We start from the raw sequence: 23,087 nt of genomic DNA on the forward strand, positions 1-23,087 counted from the left end.
TGCGGATGCAAAATTATACCACCGACAGATGCTACCCTCCTGTCACTGTTCTCAGTACCAGCTTCAAGAACAGGGGAACAGACTGGCCAGGGAGTGCATGCTAGCCCAGAGACCTGAACGGTAAGGTCTAAATATGGCAACTGAATTCATTCCACACAGACACCTGCTCTACATCAGAGTCTTCCGCCTGTCAGCACAAAGCCTTGGGACACTAACTGGCCCATCTAAAATCTCTGTCTCTGAACTAAGAAATAACTCAGTACTAACATATGGAAGGACTCTAAGTATTGTAAAATGTTGAAAGTTCCCAAAACGTTCACACTGACATTATAGTAAGTGAGAGAAAAGTGGTGTGGAATGGGAAAATCTTCTGCAAATCGCCGTAAGATACACAAAAGAGAAGTGTACAAGGGTGTATACATGTGTGAGAATGGTTGTGTGTGTCGACTCAAGTCTGTGCCTATGCATATGTGTACATGTGTGCATGTACACACACACATAGAAAAATAGAATAGTAGGGACAAAGTCTCCTACAGAGACTTAGAAACAGCTACTGCTGGGGTGCCTGGGTGGCTCGGTCAGTTAAGCATCCGACTTTTGATTTCAGCCCAGATCTTGATCTCCTGGTTTGTGAGTTTGAGCCCTGCATCAGGCTCTGCACTGATGGTGCTGAGTCTGCTTGGGATTTCCTCTCCACCCCACCCCCCCACCCCTTCTCTGCCCCTTCAACCTCCTTCTCTCCCAAATTAAATGAAAGAAAAGAAAAGGAAAGGAAAAAGAAAGGAAAAGAAAAGAAAGGAAAAGAAAAAGAAAAAGGAAAAAAGGGAAGGGGAGGGGAGGGGAGGGGAGGGGAGGGAACAGCTACTGCTTCCATAACTCTGGTGGGACTATTCAAATCCAAAGGCTCCATTCACGTGAGTGAGGATACAAAAGGGGCCATCTGGAGTTGTACAGTGTAGAGTTGAATGATGTGTCAGCAAAGTAGCCATTATTCCAAAGTGGCCATTATTCAACCAAGGAGGCTGGCATAACTGCTAATATGAGGGAGCAGAGTGTGTTGTGGTTAAGAGGTAGGCTCTGGAAGGAGACCATCTGAATTCAAGTCCCAGTTCTGCCCCTTACTTTTAGCTCAATAACTTGGGCCAATGAGTCCAACTCCCTCATCTAGAATATAGGGATAGTAATACCTAAACTCACAGGGTGTTTTTTAAGGAATTAAGTGAATTAATATATGTGAAGTCACAACGCCTGGGGCCAAAACAAGTGTTCTGTAAATGATGGGTTAAAACGAAAATGAGACCTGCATTTCATGAGTTCTGGGAAACAGGAAATAGAGGTAGATATGCTCCCAAAATAGGTGATACTGCATAAAAACCATAGGTACTTATTTCTAAAGAGAAGGGGAAAAAAAAAACCCCTAAAATATAAGCATGTTGTCCCTGTGTTAAAATTTTACTCTCTCTTTAGCCAAGTGAAAGTAGGAACTCTCGAATAAAACAATAAAATTTTAACCTCACATTTGTTTAATAAACCACACCTATTACACAGTAGTTAGAAAAGAAGATGGATTTAAATGATTTAACAAATTAAATGAGGCTAAAAAAGGCAAATATTTTTAAAGGGAAAAAAAGCAAGGTATATAAGAGGGGTACTCCCTCCACCAGGAAATCAACACGGACAGCAGCCAGGCAGAAAGTTAAGACGAAAACCAAGTTGCTCCTCAGTCACAAACTGATCCTCCTCCTGACAACATCCTCCCAGAGTCACACAGCTGCTTTTAGGACTAGCTGGTCTCTAATCTGCCTTGAAAAGGACACAAACTGAGACCCAGAACAAACTGCCAGTCCCGACAGAGCTGGCACCGGAATTTAGACTTAACTTCGGGGCCAATATTCTTTGTATCACAGGGGTCTGGCTCCCATTTCTAAAAATATTTCCCATCCTGTGATGGCAACACATGGGTGATTCAATTCATGGGAGCACACTGCCGACATCTAGGTGAGGTGTGGTGAAATGAGTTGTTGGAACTGCTGTAGAGAGGCAGCACAATTAAACAAACAAAATTCACACCAGCAAAGCAGGCAGGGATTTCTCTGCCCTGTTATCAGGAAGGACAGGATGGTGCAGTGGCAAGAAGAGGCACAGTCTCAGTGCTGGCACTCCTCCAGGTCAGACACCGCACCTCCTTCATCAGCACACTTGAGGGCATCAGCCAAGTTGTTCTCCGAACCTTCCGGCTTGATAAAAAAGGGTACCTGCAGTTCTGCACGGGTTTCCCAAATGCAAAGAAGCATTTCTGGGTTCAGATGGAAGCAAGAGAAAACATCTCTGAACTCAAAAAAAAGATCGGGACTTTTCCAGGGCAGCGGGGGAAGCATTTGAACCAGACAGAACCCCAACAAAACAACAACCAGCCTGGACTAAAATGAAGATGAAAATGGTACCGAAGGAAGACAGTGCAGATTTTGCAGAGCCACCAACTTGTGTTTTGCCTGCTTGTTTTTAATCTCCGGGGAGCCATCTGTTCTGTGATGCAGGGGTACTTACTAGAAAGCTGCTTCTGGAGCTGCCGCACCAGGGCGGCCGTCTGTTGCTGCTGCTGGGTCTGCTGCAAGCCTTGCCTGGGAAACTGTAATTGCAACAGAAGATAGGAAAGAAATCAGCCCGTGACGCCTGTCACAGACGAGAACAGAGACTCACTCCCGGGGCCGATCTGTAACATACCTTTCAGGCTTTGAAGATCAAAGTGCCATGTCCAGTGGGCATATACTAATTTTCATCTACACCCTGATGTACACCTGGAGAACATCTCAAGTGCCAATCCATTCAAGATCCCACTCTCCAGCTGGTTACCAAGCATTTATTTGAAGAGGCTTGATGAAGGAGTGGCCCAAGGGGTCAAATGTCCTTGTTATCTTACCCTTCACCAGTTGGCCAGTTACTATTATGATATTATAAACCATTTTCATTGGCAACATGAAAGTTCCCAGGCTGGAGGATTTGTTCAAGCACCACAGGCCTTGCCTTGCACAGATAGAGACAAGGATCTGGTGAGTCAGCAGTGCCCTCCATCCAGGATTCACTGGGGACTATGTCCTCCCATGGGATGCAGGGTGAAGGGCAGGCAGTGTTACTATTTTCCTTGATACAAAGCGGGAAAACAGCACCTTGCCAATTTTTTTCTATTGCCAAAAACGAGAGGGAAAAATAAAACAAAACTCCACCTTTCATTCATGTGGAAATGTCAGTAAACTAAAAAGGGGTTACTTTTCTATTCAGTGGTTTCTAGGTTTATTTGGAAATATTACCGTATTTAACAAAACCTAATACGCTACTATGTACTGAGAAATATTCTAGACATCATAGGTATACATTAGCCCATTTAAGCCTAATGAGGTACTACCTATCCTCAATCACTTATCCAAAGTCCTTGCATTTATGATTTACTATGACACATCCATAAAAGACAGACTAAGCAAGGCCCAGGACAGTACTACATAAATCACTCAATATATGCAGCAAAACGCACAACTAGTCCTATCAGGCAGGATAAATGAAAAGAGATTCTGTCTGGTTAGGTCAACATTTACAACCAAATGGGTTCAGGTCAGTTTTTGCCGTTCCATGAGTCATAAATAAAATACCCGTTTCCATTTCAAAGTAAAACATCAGGCGTCTGGGTGGCTCATTTGGTTAGGCGCCCCACTCTTGATTTTGGCTCAGGTCATGATCTCATGGTTCGTCAGTTTAAGCCATACATCGGGCTCTGCACTGACAGCATGGAGCCTGCTTGGGATTCTCTCCCTCCCTCTCTCTCTGCCCCTCCCCCAACTCATAAGCAAGGATTCTCATAAAATACATAAACTTTAAAAATAAAATTTCAAAATTGTTTGAATTTTAGAAATGAATATAAGGGACTGTGAACCTTTACTGCTACTATTCTCATTTAGAGATGAGGAAATTGAGGCTCCAAGGTGTTCAGCCACTCACCCATGTTTCCTGTCAGAATTGGGGCAGGGATTCAGACAAAGCTTTCTGGATTCAGAACTTGTTATTTTAACCACGATCCAGTGCTATCTTTAATTGGGAATACTAGCTTCCAATATTAATTTACTTGGAAATAATCACAGATTCTAAATGGTGGGCTGCAAAGGTGTCTAATCTTCTCATTTGATTAACTAACATATTGAGGTACATAGTACATAAATATTTAACATTTATTCATTCAAAAGATGCTTAGCTGTCTTCTTTCATGTTCATTTAAAGTCTGTTCCAGGACCCCCCGGGTGGCTCAGTCAGTTGAGCCTCTGACTTTGGGTCAGGTCACGATCTCATGGTTTGTGAGTATGAGCCCCACAACGGGCTTACTGACATCAGCGTGGAGCCCGCTTTGGATCCTCTGTCCTCCTCTCTCCCTGCCCCTACCCTGCTCATGCTCTCCCTCTCTCAAAAATAAACACTTAAAAAAATAATAAAATCGGGGCGCCTGGGTGGCTCAGTAGGTTGAGCGTATGACTTCAGCTGAGGTCAGGATCTCGCAGTTTGTGAGATCAAGACCCGCGTCGGGCTCTGTGCTGACAGCTCAGAGCCTGGAGCCTGTTTCAGATTCGGTGTCTCCCTCTCTCTGCCCCTTCCCTGCTCATGCTCTCTCTTAAAAATGAATAAACGTTAAAAAATGTTTTAAAAATAATAATAAAATATACTCCAAATAGAGTAATTCCTAGAATGAACCATGGTAGTCCATCTTCTCAGAATCTTTATTTTGAGGAGCCTAAGCAGTAACTAATACTTAGGAAGCCTGTGTGCAGTGTGCATGGGTGTGTGAGTACACATGCACACGTATAGGAAGATAACAGGTGTTCTGCTGGGTGGCCTTAAGAGATAATTATTCTCCAGGGAACCCCATGACTATTGGGGGTACCTGCAAAGTCAAATCCATTTTCATAATAATACTAAGGCATTATTTGTTTTTTGCTCTGTCTCAGGAGTGTACAATGCAGTTTTCCAGAAGCTATATAATGTGTGATATTGCAACAAACAGTATGTTTTCCATTTATCCACACATTTAAATAGAATTCAAAAATGTAAACAATGTCATTCTGCTCACTTTATATTCTGAAAAATACTCACATTTTTATTATTCATTCATTATTCATAAAAGTGTTATTTCTGGTTAATATGTAATGAGAATTTTAGAATATATTACCAAATGTTAGTAATATTTCTATTTTAATTTCTAATACAACAAATATTAACAGACACATAAAAGCTCTTTGGGTCCACAGTCATTTTTGAATGAGAAGGGGTTCCAAGGCCAAAAACTTTGAGACCAGCTTCCTCAGGCCCCCAGAAGGAAGTGGTGGGACAGGTCTCCAATCCAAAGTGCCGTCAGTTGTAGTGTTTTCCTACATACTTCTCTCAAGGCCACTCTGATACTAATTTTAATTTGCTTTCATCTGTATGTGAATGTCAGCAGGCAAGACTTACAATTTCCCTGGGCCCTGGAGCACTTTCCACCAGGGAAAGAGAAAGTGCCACCGGTTCCCACAGAAACCTCACTGGTGAGTGTTTCAAATCAAGTCACCGAGCTTCTGCAAAAAACTGGCTGAAGAATGTCAAGCCATCAGGGGAAATTTAAAGAGTTACCCTAGTAGGCTCTTCCCCTTTCTTCCTGAATTAGAGTTTCTGGGGCAAAAGTGCTAGGTATTTGCATTTGCAACTCGTTCCCCTAATGGTCTGACGCTTGGCTAGATTTCAGAACCATCCCTGAAGTAGGAACTGGAACTTTTTAGGACACACATCAACGTGGATCAGGTGAGGTTTCCTAGGGGTTCTAAAAATCACAGTCTGTGGACGTTTAACCTTTCCTGCTTAAATCTGATAAATAAAGAGGAAAGATTTTTCTAGACCCTATCCGTATAGGAGATGATCATGGTTTTCTTCACCTCTGTGCCTCTGCAGATGTTAATCCCTCCTCTAGAAACCCTTCTTTCCCCCTTCATCCTACGCTATGTGCTCCTAAAAATCTGCTTGTCCTTCGAAGATCAGCTCAAGTGCTCACCTACTCCCTTGGGAATTTGAAGAGCGAATCACTGCTCATGTATCCCTAGTACTGTGGAGATGCCTTTATTATCATATGTGGTGTAATGTGACAATCGCTTCTCTCCCTAGTTTTCTGGATTTTGCTCTTCTTGGGGGCAGCGTGCTCTTGCTGCAACCACAAGACAAAGCACAGAGCTCAACAATGTCGGTCAGGTATAGCCAACTAGCCAACAGGACATAACTACTCTCCACTAAACACATTCTCTGATGAACTAAAAAAAAAAAAATTTACCATTTTATTATGATGTATTCTGACTAATCCCTAAATCCCTATTTTGACAACACATGCTTATTCAAGAGTGTTTAATATTCCTGCTCAATCATTACTAAGGCACAGTATATATCGAAGTAGCAATTTCTACTTAAATAATTGTCATTGAATCGTTTTTATCTCAGAAAAGCTGGCTTCTTTGGGCGTGTCTTTGCAGCAGCAGACACCAACTGGTCATAAGGAGCAGCAGGGCTGAAGAAAGAGTGTTGGGCCTTTCTACCCCCCCCCCCCCCCCCCCCCCCCCCCCCCAGCTGGTTTAGACACCGTATCTTCTGAACGGGTAATAAGTAGGTGGGGCTTTTTTTTTCCTTCATTGCTACGGCATTCAACAAACAAGTCAACAACAGGTAACCAAATCCAGGCACATTTTTGGGTCCTAGGAACACCAAAGAGAGTAAAGCACAGTTCCTGGCTCCTGAGAGCTACGTCCTAAAACCTATGACCACACTATTGGCGAGCAAAAGACAAAGCACCAAGGCAACATTTACTTGAAACCTGCACGGCCAACTGAGAGAGTCCAGACAGTTTTAGGGTACTCTGATGAATGGAACACAACCTTTCATCAGTACCAGTTCCAGCACCATGAGAGCCCCTCCACTGAGTGCCTGGCCAGAAGTACATGTGCTCCCATATTGCCATTTGCAAGGTGACACATTCAGAAAGGACCAGCAGCAACAGATTTCAGACTACCAGGCATGGGACTTATTTGCAGTTTAGCTACTAACTTGCATGCAGCCATTTTTTAAAAATCTGTATATAGTTTTTAGTGGGGGAAAAAATATATATATATCTGTCCTATTACCAGAAATCTCTCACACGTCTTCCCTATCCTTCATCTGGAAACTACTCCTCCTTTCCCTTCAAAAAGGAAAAAAAAAAAAAAAATGAAAAAAAAATTCATGCAGAGGAAGGTAACATCGCTCAATAAATTTCTCTGACCTACTTTTTTCCATTTGAAAAGGAAAACAGTATCTGCCTAATTTAAAATTCTAGAGGCATCTGGCTCAATGTCTCTGAATGGAACATATGAATTTTTTGAAGACTGTATGACAATTTCACACATGATATTTGGCTACAAAATAATGCAGTTAAGTACTGCTGCCATTAGGCAAATTTTTATAAGGCATTATATTCAATTCGATACTGACACAAAGATCAATCAGTTTAAATAAAGCCAACTTTTTAAAGCTTTGTATTAGCATGTTTTCCAGGCCACCCAACTAGGACACTCTGAGTTTAAGATGAAAAGAAATGACACGGCGGGATGATGCAAAGTTTACTTTCTTAAAAGCTAAAAGCAGTTTTAAAGAAAAGATCACAGCCTGTTAACATAGTCCATCAAGAGTTAATTTAATCATCATGACTCAAAAGCTTACTGAAGCTATTTTTCAAGTCAAGAACTATAATTTAGGTCAAAACCAGAGAGGCCAAATATAATCTTCCAGCGAGGGTGCTCAGCCTTTCTTTCCAGGTGCTCTTCCCTCAGCAAACACAAGTCAGCCAAAGACTTGAGCAAGCGGGTAACAATACAGGCATGGATACTAAGCTGACACCGCATTTAATCTGTAAGCACAGGCCTTTCTAACACTTCCTCTTTTCACAGAAAAGCTGTTTCCAAATGATGCTTTTTGAAAAAGTACCAATTTCTGTTCTAAGTCAGTTTTGACTCCTAGGGTCACTTTTTATAGCAGTGACCAACTTGCCTATGTGGGTGTTAACAATCACTGTGCCGCACGTCCCAGCAGCTGCTGTCAACCAGGAGGTAGTCAGAGAGCAGTCAAAAACTCCTACGGCCTTCCCAGGTCTGCCGCACTCAACCTCCTGCCCGTCAAGGCTTCCCAAGCTTCTCATCCTCTTCCTGACCTCTGTTATGGGCTGAATTACGCTGTCTTGAAAAGCTTTGCTGGCACCGTAACCCTCAGGACCTTACTTGGAGATGGGGTCTTTGCAGAGGGTGATCACGCTAAAATGAGATCATTAGGATAGGACCTGATCCAATGTGACTGGTGTCCTTATAAAGAAGGGAAATTTGGACATAAACGCACACAGTGAGAGTGTCATGAGAGGATGAAGGTGGAGATCATGTCTGTTTCGATGACCAAGGAATGCCAAAGACCATCAGCAAACCACCAAAAGCCAAGGGGAGACTCCTGGAGCGGATTTCTCCCTCATGGCCCACAGAAGGAACCACCTCTGCGGACACCCTGATCTTGGACTCCCAGCCTCCGGAACTAGGAGATAACACACTTCTGTTGGTTAAGTCCCCCAGTGTGTGGTGCTTTGTTTCATGAGCCTTGGCCAACAAACACAGCTCCACCAGTACTTCTGCTTCTGCCATGCAGTGCCATTGCTCAACGGCTTCCTGGGATTCTAAGCTGTCTGGGGGCAGGGAGCATGCTACGTACTTCCTTACTGCGCTTATGACCTCTGGCCCAGCGCCGGCCTCTTCTGTCCACAACGACTAAGCACTAGCTGAACTGACCCGTGAATGTCACCAGATAGCAGGACAAGTCATTAAGAGGATGGTGGCTGGGCTACCGGTACCACTTCTCCCCTGTGACTGCATGAATCAGAACTCTGAATGAGTCAGAGCTGGCTTCTCGTCAACAGCCAGCTTACTGCTCAGTCTCCAGCAAAGAAACAATATAAAATTTTAAGAAATACGACTTTTTTTCTTAATACTGTTAAGGCTTTGTGCTACTGCTGTTCTGAAGATATATAATTAGAGGTAACTTTCTTCCTATGCTTCTACTTTCCTTCATTATAAGAAAACCAAAAGAAAAAAATATATATATCAAAACACCCCTAGCAGCATTATTTTTGAAATTGGAAACAATATCAGTGTTCGGCAGTTAAGTGGGGTGTTAAGCAAATAATAGCAGAAAAATATAGCTGACTTCACAGCAATATAAAATTACAAACATGCAGACTATGTTAATAAACTTAAAAGTATATATATGGAAGCCAAATGAAAGTACACTGAAAAAAAGAACTAATTACAATAATGTAAAACTCTAAGTTCGTTGACATCCCTTTAAAACTTCTAATCCTGAAATCTGTCACTCTAAGTGGTATTCAAAATTTCCTAGCCTATCCTGACTTATGACATATACAGTAGTTCTGCATTTGTACAAATAATTGCTGTCTAGATTAGAATATAGTGCTCTAAACATAAGACCCTGTGCTTCCAAGAGAACTTTTAAAAAAGACTTCAGGTCAAAAGAAACAAAGAAAGAAAGAAAAAGGCTGAAAAAGCTTGCTGTGAATTACACTATCCATGAAGACTGTTTTTTGTTTCTCTGGAATTACTTTACTAGAACACAGTGGGGAAATACCATGGGCCACGTTTTGACTACTCTGCACAATCCTTAGGATGTATTTATTTTCAGCTAGTGAGTGAAATATAATCCACTACATGAAAAACTTCAATACTGTCTCCTTAGAGGTTGAAACTGAATAAATGTGATATGTATTCTTTACACATAATAAGTATATTAAATATTTATGAGACTTTTAGATGAGTAGAAAAGATATTAAATTCCCTTTTATTAGATATGCTTTATTTCTACTGGAACATGGGGATAGAGTCTCTTCTCAACTCTGTAAAAGCTGATCCTCTGCTTTAAATTATAATTAGGAAGTTTAAAGACAATTTCCAACCAGCCCTATAAATTTAACTTTGTGATAGAATCAAATTTTTTTTTTTTACCCTACCCAAAATAATCATTACATTTCAGGCACTTGATATCAATATCCATCTGTGTTTATATAACACAATTCTCTAAGAATAAAAACATTTTATGCATTTAATTTTACATATTTCCTACATGCTACATTATAAACCAACTAAAATAGTGTTTAATAAGAGGGGGATGAAAGGCCAAAAAGAAATGGTAATAAAGATGTTGTTATCTGCTTAATTGCAGGTGTCCATCCAACTCAAGTTTTTCAAAATTATGAACTATTTTATAAGGACACGTGACCACAAATTAAAGTCAACATTTCTGACAAGTAAAACAGTCTTAGGATGACAGTTGTGCATCTGTGTGATTCAATATATGGATTTTAAATATGTGGAAAAAGTACAGAGTTTAAATATTAATACATTTAAATATGTAGACTTAATATAAGATTTTATTAAAATCTTAATTTTAATATTAATAAAAAATTTATTATATTTGTGAGCCACATATATGTGACTATGTCATGTATGTTTATTTACATATAGGAATTAAATGTCAAAAGCAGGTAAAAAGGTGCACTATCTTCCTGTTACATATTCAAAAGTAACTGAAGCAGTTCTACACTTCGTGTTTGCTCCTCTGGTATACTAGGTACTATGCAATCAGTTTCTTATTAGCAATGGCTAGCCAAAGAAGTTATAATTCTTAAATTAATGGGTTCCTTATAATTGCCAATTAAGTGTTCACTTATGAATTTGCATGAAATCTCTGAAAATTTCTATTAGAGTTAACTTCCCCAGTTCTTTACGGAAGCCTCTATTGTTCACATGGGCATTATGGCATAAGAAGTCTTTGTTTTAAATGAGAAAGAAAGAAAGGTTAAAAATTTGCCAGGTCAACATCAAATATCCCAAATGCTCAACAGGATATAATTTGCAGATGTTATCATTTATTTCTTCATGTTCTGTCAAAATATCACTGGAATGTTTTGTTGTATTTAGAAACAAAAGAGTGGGGCTACTTTAAGCTTTTTTACTGCCTGATATAGTAAGATGCCTGGTGGAAAGTGAATTTTTATAGTGGCAAATGTAATCTAATGGATGCCCTATGTAACTGTGGAATACTGGGTGAAGGGGGACAAGAAGTTAAACTTTCCCCAGTAGCTGTAGATTTTAAAATCAAAGCATCAAATGTTAGGCTTCACAGTTAAACAATTTTATAAAGTTTATTTTTTTGAGAAAGAGAATGGGGGAAGGACAAAAGAAGAGAGGGAGACAGAGAATCCCAAGCAGGCTCCACGCGGTCAGTGCAGACCCCGATGCAGGGCTCAAACTCATGAACTGCGAGATCATGACCTGAGCTGAAACCAAGAGTCAGACGCTTAACAGACTGAGCCACCCAGGAGCCCCTAGGCTTCATATTTATTTATTTATTATTTTTTTTTTATATGAAATGTATTGACAAATTGGTTTCCATACAACACCCAGTGCTCATCCCAAAAGGTGCCCTCCTCAATACCCATCACCCACCCTCCCCTCCCTCCCACCCCCCATCAACCCTCAGTTCTCAGTTTTTAACAGTCTCTTATGCTTTGGCTGTCTCCCACTCTAACCTCTTTTTTTTTTTTTTTTTTCCGTCCCCTCCTCCATGGGTTTCTGTTGAGTTTCTCAGGATCCACATAAGAGTGAAACCATATGGTATCTGTCTTTCTCTGTTAGGCTTCATATTTAAAACACAACTTAGGGAGGGGTGTTTGGGTGGCTCAGTCAGTGGAGTGTCCAACTCTTGGTTTCAGCTCTGGTCATGATCTTGTGGTTTGTGAGATTGAGCCCTATGTCAAGATCTGGGCTGACAGTGCAGGGCCTTCTTGGGATTCTCTCTCCGTCCCTCCCCAACTCACTCGTGGGTGCTCTCTCTCAAAATAAATAAATAACCATTAAAAAAACAAAACAAAACATAACTTATAGAAACACAGAAAGACATATAGGGAAGAAGGGAAAGCTCTTCCTTAAATAGAATACAAACAGCTACATGCAGAAAAAACAAGAGTTATTAGCAAATCACCACTTTCGACTACCACAGTAAAATTTGACCAAGGTGAGGATAATTTAACAAATGCTGACATTAGTGGATAAAGGTCTGTGAGTAAAAGAACAATGAGACTGTATCAAGCTATCCCCGTAAATTATTTTTAACTACAGAAGAAAAATCAATTACCTTGTAGTGGAGATATCTATCATAGCACCTAAACACAAAGATTTAAGTAATTGCACCGGTGCTGTATATCCTAATGTGACACCTGAGAAAGATACAGCACCACCTCTGTGATACTCCTGCCAGAAGTGCAAGATCTGAATCTAATCATGAGGAAATATCAGACAAATCGAAACCTGAGTTACACTCTACAAATTCTATGCACCTCAAAATGTCACTGTCATGGAAACAAAACAAACTGCAAAGACAAAAGGGGGCCGCAGAATCGATCCAGATTAAAGGTAAGTAAAAAGACATGAAAGTATGATCCTAGACCAGGAAAAAAACAAAAACAAAACAAACAAACAAAAAAACTGGAGTAAAGAATATTATCGGTGCAAATGGCACAATTTGCAAAAGATGTATAGATCGTAGCATTGTATTGATGTTAAATTACCTGATTTCACTAACTGCACCAAGTTTTTGTAAGAGAATATCTTGTTCCTAAAAGACCACAATGAAGTATTCAGAGTAAAGAAGCACAAGCCTGCAACTTACTCATATGTACAGATCATGTGTGTGTATGTGTACGTGTGTATAGAAAGAATAAAGAAAATGTGGCAAAATATTAATAATTAGTGAATCTGGGAAGAGGATGTATGGTAATTCTTTGTATTATCCTTTAATTCTTCTGTTAGCTTGAAATTACTTAAAAATACTTTATCTTGTTTTTGGGCTAGAGGTTAGGGTGAGGTAGCAGTATCCTATGCCAAGGAGTCCTTTCCACAACATTTGTAAGTCAGTCAACCGATCCCTGCTAATACGACTCTGATGATGAAGAATGTAGGGTGTGAATGTATATATATTGCCTCTACCTAAGAAAGGGTTTTTAAGATGGATTGCAATAAATGTCACTTATACAGTAAACAAATAAATAAGTAAATGGAGCTAAAAAATGAACAAAACTGATTCATGATAAAGAAGAATTTCCTTAAAAATGGGGATCAAACTGGCCAAGGCCAAGGCTTGTAAAATGCATCTGAGGTGTCCTTTTCCAGTTGCCAATACTCCCTAATCAGTTCTATTTGGACACTATCCGTCCTTTACCATGTAGCTCTACTGATCTTTCTCTACCACAAAAGTTGTGAAAGCAACCATCTCTTTGTAACCCTGTCCTGAAGAGTCTACACCAGGATTTCCAAGGGTTCACTAAGCCAGCTTATTTTAGATTGTACTTGCACAACTCATGTTAACTCAGTTACCTTCAGAACAAGCATTTACTTTTACAGATATTTCCAATATGTAGCAAGTGATGTGACCATTGATGGTAGTGATAAAAATTCTTCTTTTTACAACATACTTATCTAAGTAAACTGAAAAAAAAAGAAGCAATTTAAAGAAAAAAAATGCTTACGTAATAAAGCAGGGATATGGCATTTGTGAAAGTAAAGGGTGTTGTAATTATGGAAGTTCAGAAAACACTGATGCTATGCATTGAACATTTCATAATTTGACAAAGCTAAAGAAGTGAATTATGAGATTATGAATTACATGAAAATCTTATAGAAAATACCTGGCTGAAATCAGAGTTTCTCTATATCAGTAAAGATAATATTTCAGAAGGTACACTCAGTCTTTTTTTGAAATTAAAGTAAAAACTCAAGATAACCTTGTAATAGATATACTAAATTATCATCTTAATACTGTTTAGAAAAAAAAAACCTGCTGTCTCAACATAAATATTTTAGCCCATGGAAAAGTCTGAAAAAATTTACAAAGGAAAAATGGTGTGACTTACTGAACCCAGAATATTTATTTATACCTTTCTGGGAAAACAAACATACTCTAATGATAAAGTTCTAGGGAACAATTCTAGGGTATATTCTGGCTACTTCAATTCTTAACAGTTTTATGGGACATGAAAAATGCAGCCTGCCTTTAAAGAAGAACTCCACATATTTGGTTCCACAACACTAGGCCTTACCAAAGGCTGCTGGGGCTGCATCGCTTGGAGACCAAGGGTCTGACTCTGGGGCTGTGGGGGCTGCTGGGGCTGGGGGGGCTGCTGCATCTGGAACGAAACAGGATTATACTTAAACAGAGGGGTTAATATATTCCAATCTCTTCTCTCCCTCTATATACCTTTTATCTAATTATCTTGTTGCAACAAAAATGATACACACCTTCCTCCTGCATCTTTGTCTTAACAAACATTGTTCACTTGTCCAGGTCAAGACCTAAATTGGCTCTCCCCCGCAGCCTTCTTGGGTCAATACAACCCCAAGGATCTCTTCCTTCGGTAGAGATATACTGCCCTCTGCTGTCCAAGGACATCCTGCATACTTACTGTTTTGATGCCTTTCAGGTCATCGGCCTTTGCACATACTTTATCCTATCTCATACCAGCAGGTTAGACAAGGACTACTCAGTAATTACCTTTTTAGTCCCTATGACATCTGAACAAACTCTTGTAGTTTTGTTTTTGTTTTTGTTTTAAGAAAAATGTAGACCTCTCAAACAAAGGAAGACAGGAAGAGGAGGGGAGAGAAGAGTAATTCTTAAAGATTATAAATTCTTTTGGTGGGGGAGGGCCTGGGTGGCTCAGTGGGTTAAGTGATTTCAGCTCCAGTCATGATTTCACAATTCAGAAATTGAAGCCTGGCATTGGGACTCTCTCTCCCTCTCTCTCTGCCCCTCCCCTGCACTCACTCTCAAAATAAATAAATAAACTTAAAAAGAAAAAAGAAAAGAAAAAAGAGTTTTTTTTGAGAGAGAGGGTTCAAGTGAGCAAGGGGCAGAAAGAAAGGAGAGAAAGAATCCTTCAAGGGGCAGGGAGGGAAGGAGAGAGAGAAAGGGGGGCTCATGCTCACTGAAGTGGGGCTAGAGCTCACCCAATGTGGAACTGGAACTTATGAACTGTAAGATCATGACCTGACCCCAAAAGTCAGATGCTTTTAACTGACTGAGCCACCCAGGTGCCCAAGAAAAAAAAATTTTAAAGCAAGATGTTTATGTGAGATGTTCTGGCATAAGATACTAGCATAAAGACAAATCCTCTCAGTGACCAAGTTGGCTTAAATAAATGGCTCTTGGAAAACACTTCCAAGTCACGAAGAAACACAGACTAGACATCCACTATGTGGGACACAGAGGAGAGGAAAATATTAATAGGTGGTTCGTCTCGGTGACTTTCAAAGTTTCCTCCATCCAGGCATTCATCTTAATGATGACACTGATGGACTTCTTTTCATCCTCTGCATTTTCAACTTGGTGTGCATACTATCTTCCAAATTATTTGTCTTCTTTAGGGCAAGGTAACAAATAGCTATTACCAGATGGTATTACCCACTAAGTGCCAATATTGGTTGATATGGAATCCTACCAGGGGGTCTGGGCAGGGTTGCTCCCAACTGGAACAATGCAAGTGGGACCAGGACTATGCTGATTATAATATAAAGCCAATTCTCCATTTGGCCCACTGTGAAATCTTTCAAGAAAAACCAACTTAACTTCATCATTATTAATTAGTTCCTTTATGGAGGTAGTCAGTCACCACAAACAAAGTATAATCCTGATGCAAAAGTAAATCCCTTTTATCTCCAGAGAACGTGTGGTAAAGAAAACATTACCAGAAGGGCATACTATGCTAATTGGGATAAAAAAGCACATATTAACTAGTAAAGAAAGGCTTTGAAAATCTGCAGCCTTGAAAAGCAATTGTAAGACAGGAAGTAGTAAATAATGTAATAACTTTCTTCAGTGATTTGGAAGTGAGAAATTTAAAGCCGAGGGAAATATAAAAATAAATATCAGTCCTATAAAGTTCTGAAAATATATCCTCAGAACCTGAGACAAAATTATTTAAGAAAATATCACTATGTTCATAATAATATTATCAAATGAAAGCTTTCCTTATAAGGAACCATGTTGGAGGCAACAACTGTACAGTAAGTGAGGCTGCCATTTGTAGGCCACACTCTCCCTAAACCAATTACCACTTGTTATCAATTTTGTGATACAACTTTTTCTTCACATTTGAACGGGTAAAAGTTGGGATGCAACTAACAGCATTGTATAACTAATGATATTTTAGAATTATAAAACCCATTTTTCGGGAGGATTTGTGCCAGCTTCTGCCTATCACCTGGGAGTACTGTCAACCAGAATTTTTTGGGTCACACTGAATTCAGACCTCAATCCCACTTGAACTTGTGGTTCAAATTCTCAGGGGAGACGTTTTTTTCCCTCCAACCAGTGTCAAGGTTGAGACATGCGCATTACTTTACGGTCCCTTTCTGCACAAGTTTATTGAACTCATTCCAAGAGTATAGCTTTGGGTATCCCAGTTCTACTAGATTCCCTGTCTTTGGTGGTGTTTTTTCTTTCTTAATAACACACAAAATGTCAGTTGCATCTCAAGGTGAATTACTGATAAGAGTCCACCACAGAGACTCATCAGATAATATCCAATCCAAAAACTTAGGACAAACTTGCTCATAATGAAGACAAATGGAACAGGTAAACATAAATAGCCTATAGTTCCTAGATGAGTAAGTTAGAAACAAGAATGTGTCAAGGGGAGCAACGCTTTATCTAAGGTACTTAAATATTTACATCAAATAAATGAAGGATAGCTCTCTGGATTCGACCAGAGACAGAATGAAAGATCCCTCTGAAATATCCTAGCTATGTAACTCCAACTTCACAGCTTCATCAGACCAAAAGTGTCAGAGATAATTTTTTGGATTACAGACCCCTCTAGGAATCTGATGAAACCTATGGACAGCTCAATTTTACTTGTTTTTTTTTTCCCCCCAAGCACATAAAAGAAAATTTGCCTTCAATCTGCACAGTCCGTAGTTAAACAGTGAGTGGGGAAGCTGACAGACACTTTTAGGATAAAGGAAGCCAGTCACCCTCTCGTGAACCTTTGTGAAAGGGGAATGACATTCCGCAAAATGCACCCTCCTGCCCATAGCCTGGTAAAGGCACGGACACAGGAAGATCCTTGCCGAGTGGGAACTACATCACACCGGTTTAGCTCCTAGTGTCAACTACACGGGGTTCCTTGGAACTTGGCGATTCAAGTCTCGGGGCCTCTTATTTCTTAAGACGGCCGAGGGCCCCTCACGCATTGCCCCCATTCCCAGCCGCAAACCTGGAGGAGTCTCTGCTGCTGTCGAACCTGCGGCTGTCTGGTTCTCATTGGGTCCTGAGGCAGGGGCACCGAGGGGAGGCTTGGATGCGTGGGAGTGAGCACTGCATCGATTCCTCCACCTACCAGAGGGCTCTGCTGAAGCGACTGATGATTTAGTCTGGTAAAAAAATAACACAACTTGGTCTCACACCCAGGCAAATGCTTCAATAAGTAACATTAATTGAGCATTTACTCTGGAGAAGTCACAGTGGTGAGAGTCTGAAATGTATTATTTCATTTACTCCCCACAGCAGCCCTTTGAGGTCAGTTTTATTATCCCCATTTTTTTTTTAAACTTTTAACTGAAAGATAGTTGACGTTTATATTAGTACCACATATTCAACAATTCCATACATTATGAAATGCTCACCAGAATAAGTATAGCTACCATCTGTCACCAAAGTTATTACCATATTATTGACTATATTCCCTATGCTGTACTTTTTGTCCCTGTAACGTATAACTAGAAATCTGTACCTCTTAATACCCTTCATTTATTTTGCCCATCCCTCTGGCCTTTTCCCTCTGGCAACTACTGATTTGTTCTCTGTATTTATTAGTCTGTTTCTATTTTGTTTGTTTATTCATTGTTTTGTTTTTTAGATTCCACATATAAGTGAAATCTTATGGTATTTGTCTTTCTCTGACTTCAAATAGCATTATACTTTCTAGATCTACCCTGTTGTCACAAATGGCAAGAATTTATTCTTTTTTATGGCTGAGTAATATTCCATTCTGTATATTCACATTTTCTTTGTCCATTCATCTACTAATGGACACTTAGATTTTTCCATAGCTTAGCTATTGTGAAATGATGCTGCAATAAACATAGGGGTACATACATCTTTTTGAATTAATATTTCTGTTTTCTTTGGATACCCAGAAATGAAATTACTGCATCATATGGTTTTTCTTTTTCTTTTCTTTTTTTTCTTTTTCTTTTTCTTTTTTTTTTTTTTTGAGGAACCTTCATACGGTTTTCCATAGCAGCTGCACCAATTCACGTTCCCACCAGCAGGGCACAAGACTTCCCTTTTCCTCCACATCCTTGCCAACACTTGTCATTTCTTGTCTTTTTCATACTAGTCATTCTGACTGGTGAGAGGTGATACCTCAATGGAAGGATTTCCATTTCATTATCCTCATTTTAAAAATGAGAAAATGGAGAGCTAAAGAAGTGATTTCCCAAAGTTATTCAGACAGTAAATAGCACAGGTGGGATTTAAACCCAGAACTGCTGCGCTCTGAAGTTCAAGTTCATAGGCAATACACTTCGCTGCCCCTTACTAGAAAAATAATAAATACAATGAATGTTTTTCCAAATTTATTTATTTGCCCAAATGTGCCACCATCAACCATGCCAACGTTCTAAGCACTAACTACTTGGTGTTGATGTGCAGCCACTGATTTTAAAACACGGAAGCTAAGCGGCTATCTAGTATTAGTGCAGAATTTTGCATGAAAATTCTTTCAGATGAACGCTATCTGACAGAACTTTCCACACTGCCTGAAATGCTCTACATCTGTGCTGTCCAATCAGATAGCAACTGGCCTCCGGGACCAGCTACATAATTTCTGGGTTTCAGTGTGAAACAGAAACACAAGGTTCCTTGATCAAAAACAAGTAGGATTTTCAAGAATGTGACAGGAGAGCATTCAATTAAGCCTGGGGGCCTTCTATAGCACAGCACACCGTGTGACTGCACAGGTCACACACTTTCAGAGTTGGCTCTGCTTGGCGGCATGTGGCCACTGAACACTTCAAATGTAACAGGTGTGACGGAGAAATTAAACTTTTCATTTAACTTTGATTAGTCTAAACTTAAATAGCCATGCATGGCTGGTGGCTACCATGCATGATGTCTATGGGATCCAAGTACAGCAAGAATGGAGAAAGAGTCTTTCACCATCCTGTTTTGCCAACCATACCTGCAGCAGAAAAGGGGATGACAAGATAACAAAACTCTTACGGGCACCATGCACGAGTATTCCAATGACAGACTTTACAGCTCCAAAGTATCCTAGTCAGGCAATGCTAACAATCATCACCAATTTTTTCATAGTAAGATATTGTTAACCAAACATCTGTTTAAAAGAACAGAAACACTGGAGCTAACATATTAGCATTATCTAAACTATTACATCCATACTATGGCAGATGTGAGTTAAACCTCAGAGGCCTTGAATGAAATAAACAAGATGGGGCACTGCTGATTTTGATCCTCTGTCTGGATGCTACTAAAAATGAGATGACACAATGCAAATTCTATGCAAATATGCAAGCTCATAAAAACAATTATAAAGCGCCATGCCCTAGACAATGCATAACAAAGACAAGAATTTGAGTGTCTACTATTGAAATCATTATTTCTACATGTATCACCTCTGAGAGCTGGTCAAGGGCTGCAGGTACGGTGACGCCTGCTGCTGAACATAGCCACTGGGCTGCTGCTGCATCTGTCTGAGTCTTTCCATTAGCGCCGGGTTGGAATGTGTGGCCGGATAGGTCCTGGAGTTATAGCTAGGAGACAGGACCACGCCACCAGCCTGCTGCTGAGGGGTCTGCTGCAAAGCCATCTGCGTTCCATACATCGTATAGCCCTGGGGCATGGTCTGGAGGTATGGGCACAAGGAGTAAAATTAATGTTTCAGTAAGCACCACCTTTGCTATCACTGAGTCATAGGGGGCAAAAACAAACCCAGAAGGAGCTCCCTGAAAGCCACTGTTCTCTAAAGCTCTTATAACTCAACATATGAGGAAGAGTACTCTGGAAGCAAGAGGCTAGCAAGAAAGCTATAGAATGAACTAGGTGGATAATGATTCACCAGAAATTTCAATTAAAAATAAAAATGAATCCTTATTTGGGTTAAGAGATCAGTTTTAGAATCAGTTGCTTGTTTTGAGGGAAAGAAGGATATATTTCTTTATAGAAATTATCAGGTAAGCATCCAAACCTGAAGTACACAGATGACATCAATGTTCAACAGATCCCAAGCATAATTAATTTCATTTCCAAAATTAGAAAGAAAAGCCATCCGTGTCCAATGTACATTAAAATTATAGAGTACGCTTTCCTGATACGGGACTATACCTCCTTGGAGCTGAAGAATTTGCCTGTAGTGACTAACCAGTTACCAAAACAAATAAACAAACAAACAAAACCCAAAAAAACCCAGACCAACCAATACCTTAACCAGAGAGTAAGGTATAACTGGGGAACATTCGATATCCTCTAGACCTGGATGGGCTACACCCTTTTTTCAGCATTCTACCAATACTCTGAATATTTAATTTTTCTATTCAATATTACTATATGAGTGTTTATATCTTAACACCTAATGTAAATAAAAAATGTAATAAGGTTCTGCTGGGTGACTACAATTTATAGAATGGAATGCTGATTTAAGAAGAAACCTGCTCTTCAATCCTCAAAGAACCACATTCTAGTTCACAGCTCTGACTCGGAAGACACAGTAATGACTAATCAACTTCCAGCTGACAGGATGCAAGGATCTGGCTGTGGGGCTCGGCACGTCTGAGAGCCAATCTCAGATTGCCTTTCATCTGTGGGCATAGTGTGACATGTTAGCCCCACGAGCTGTCTTGCCAACATCCCCGGGCTCCTAATTATGAAAGGGACAAAGTAAAAGTATAGAGAAGCAGAAACAACAAAATTACTAGAAAAAAAATAGCTCAAGAGTTGCATTATATTAAGGCAAGTCCATCATTTGTTGAGTGGCTACCATGGATCTGGTGCTGTGCTGGTTCCACAGGTTCTTAAATTCTCACAATGCTCATCTCTATTTGACAAAGAAGGAAACCAAGACAGAATAACATGCACAATGTTACATAGCTAGAAAGGTGTCAGGAATTGTGCCAAGGTCTAATTCCAAGGCCAATTACCTTCTCGCTCTACCATGATTCTCTGCAAACCTATCTTCCAATAGGATAAATTCAATCATGAATTACATCAGTATTTATTATAAAGTAAAATAAGTACTCTGGGACTGTTAAGCATTTCAACACCTACCATCATCGTTAATAGAGTGATTAGATTTTTAAATCAAGAACTCTTTAAAATGTTTTATGCTCTTCATTCAGTCCGAAGGTTTGTTCATCACTGGTGATGCATTTTTTTAAGATGTCAACTCCAATCTATAAGCAGAAGTACTACCTTCTAAACCCCGTAAGGGAGCTGATATCCTATTCACTTGGTTTCCCACTTCAAATAAACAACATTAAAAATCCCAGCAGCATCTACAAGGCAAATGTGGGTACCTGTGCTTGCTGCAGCCCTGGATACTGGGGGAGCTGAGGGGAGGGCCGTGCTTGTGCAGCAAAGAGAGCAGCCTGGTCCCCTGGCGGGCCCTGGAAAACAAAGCCAAAGCAAACTCTTGATCATAACAGCAAGAACTTGATTTGCACTCCTGGCTAAGAACCCCAATAACCCATGACACCAAATCTTATTAGATGACTACAGAATTTGGAGTTTTCCAAACAGCATTAAATAGAACTTTTTCTATGTATGTAGAGACTATTAAACTTATCATTTCTGCCAAAAACTATAGATGCCCCAACAATAATACATACATTAAATACAAGCCAAAATAACCAATGGTCTACTTATCAGAGAGGCTCTGAAACAGCTCTGCTGTACACCCCAGGATACAAATGCCACTTTCGAGTGAAAGGCATGAGGCTGTGTGAAATCTGAAAGCACGGAGTTGTACCATTCTGTGCCCATAAAAAAAAGAGAATACGAGGTACAAATTTCATTGCTTTTTAATGAAGGTTCTTCACGGTGACCTACCAATTGTCTATTTAACCATGTGGTCAAGAGATGAATTTGCATCTCCTATGACTAATCATCAATTAGAATAACTATCAATAAAAATTCACAATACATTAACTGCAAATGTAACTCTGACAATAATAAAATAAAACCAATTAACATCTGCTCACCAGTCTTAATTTAATACATGTTTTGCCCTTTGAAAAATAAATCTAAGAGCCACTGTATGTGTTTTATGTTATGGTGTCAGAAGCTATTTCATGGAAGCTTGCAGTAATCATCATGGAAAGAGGTCTAGTTTCCAACCATCCCTAGATTTTTACAGCACTTACTAATTACACAGAATGGGGTTTATTCCAAAATATTTTACTCTTGTCTTATAGATGTCCGCATTTTTCAAAAGTGTTAAATTATAGTTATATAAAACCATTTAATGTGCTTGGAAAGTAGTGTAGATTTTTCTAGCAGGCAGAAAGTGACAAGCATTTAGCTTTAGAGGGTGAACACCAACAATTATTGGACATCTATTCTATGCCAGAGACTGGACTTCTTGTTCTCACTCCCATTTTCTCACAATAAATCTGCAGGGAAGAGAGTATCGTCCTCACTTACATTCTTCAGAGAGAAGAAGCCAGGCTCAATGAGCTTAAGCAGCTTAGCAAGCTCATTGAGCTAGACCTGGCAGAGCTATTATCTGAACGCAGGTGAGTCTGATCCCTAAGGCCAGGGCTCTTTCTGTTAGGACAAGATGTCTCCATATGCAATATTAAAAATGGAAATATTTAAATCCTCACTTGGTACTTATTCTTTACGGATATATAGCCTTTAAAACTCACTCCAACAACAAA

The 23,087-nt window shown here is 39.8% G+C and overlaps 1 protein-coding gene across 6 annotated transcripts in view; it reads right to left on the reverse strand.

The window, feature by feature from the left end:
* MED12L (mediator complex subunit 12L) overlaps window positions 1-23,087 on the reverse strand; it is a 338,137-nt gene that overhangs the window by 3,379 nt on the left and 311,671 nt on the right. For all 6 annotated transcript variants that reach the window (XM_043595115.1, XM_043595118.1, XM_043595117.1 and 3 more), the window contains 5 exons: window positions 21,726-21,815; window positions 19,830-20,059; window positions 17,408-17,564; window positions 14,234-14,320; window positions 2,548-2,629 (listed from right to left, as the gene is read on the reverse strand). In XM_043595115.1, coding sequence (XP_043451050.1) covers window positions 2,548-2,629; window positions 14,234-14,320; window positions 17,408-17,564; window positions 19,830-20,059; window positions 21,726-21,815 — 646 coding nt within the window. The remainder of the gene's footprint in view (window positions 1-2,547; window positions 2,630-14,233; window positions 14,321-17,407; window positions 17,565-19,829; window positions 20,060-21,725; window positions 21,816-23,087) is intronic.

Source organism: Prionailurus bengalensis, chromosome C2 (assembly GCF_016509475.1).
Source record: "Prionailurus bengalensis isolate Pbe53 chromosome C2, Fcat_Pben_1.1_paternal_pri, whole genome shotgun sequence".
NCBI lineage: Eukaryota > Metazoa > Chordata > Mammalia > Carnivora > Felidae > Prionailurus > Prionailurus bengalensis.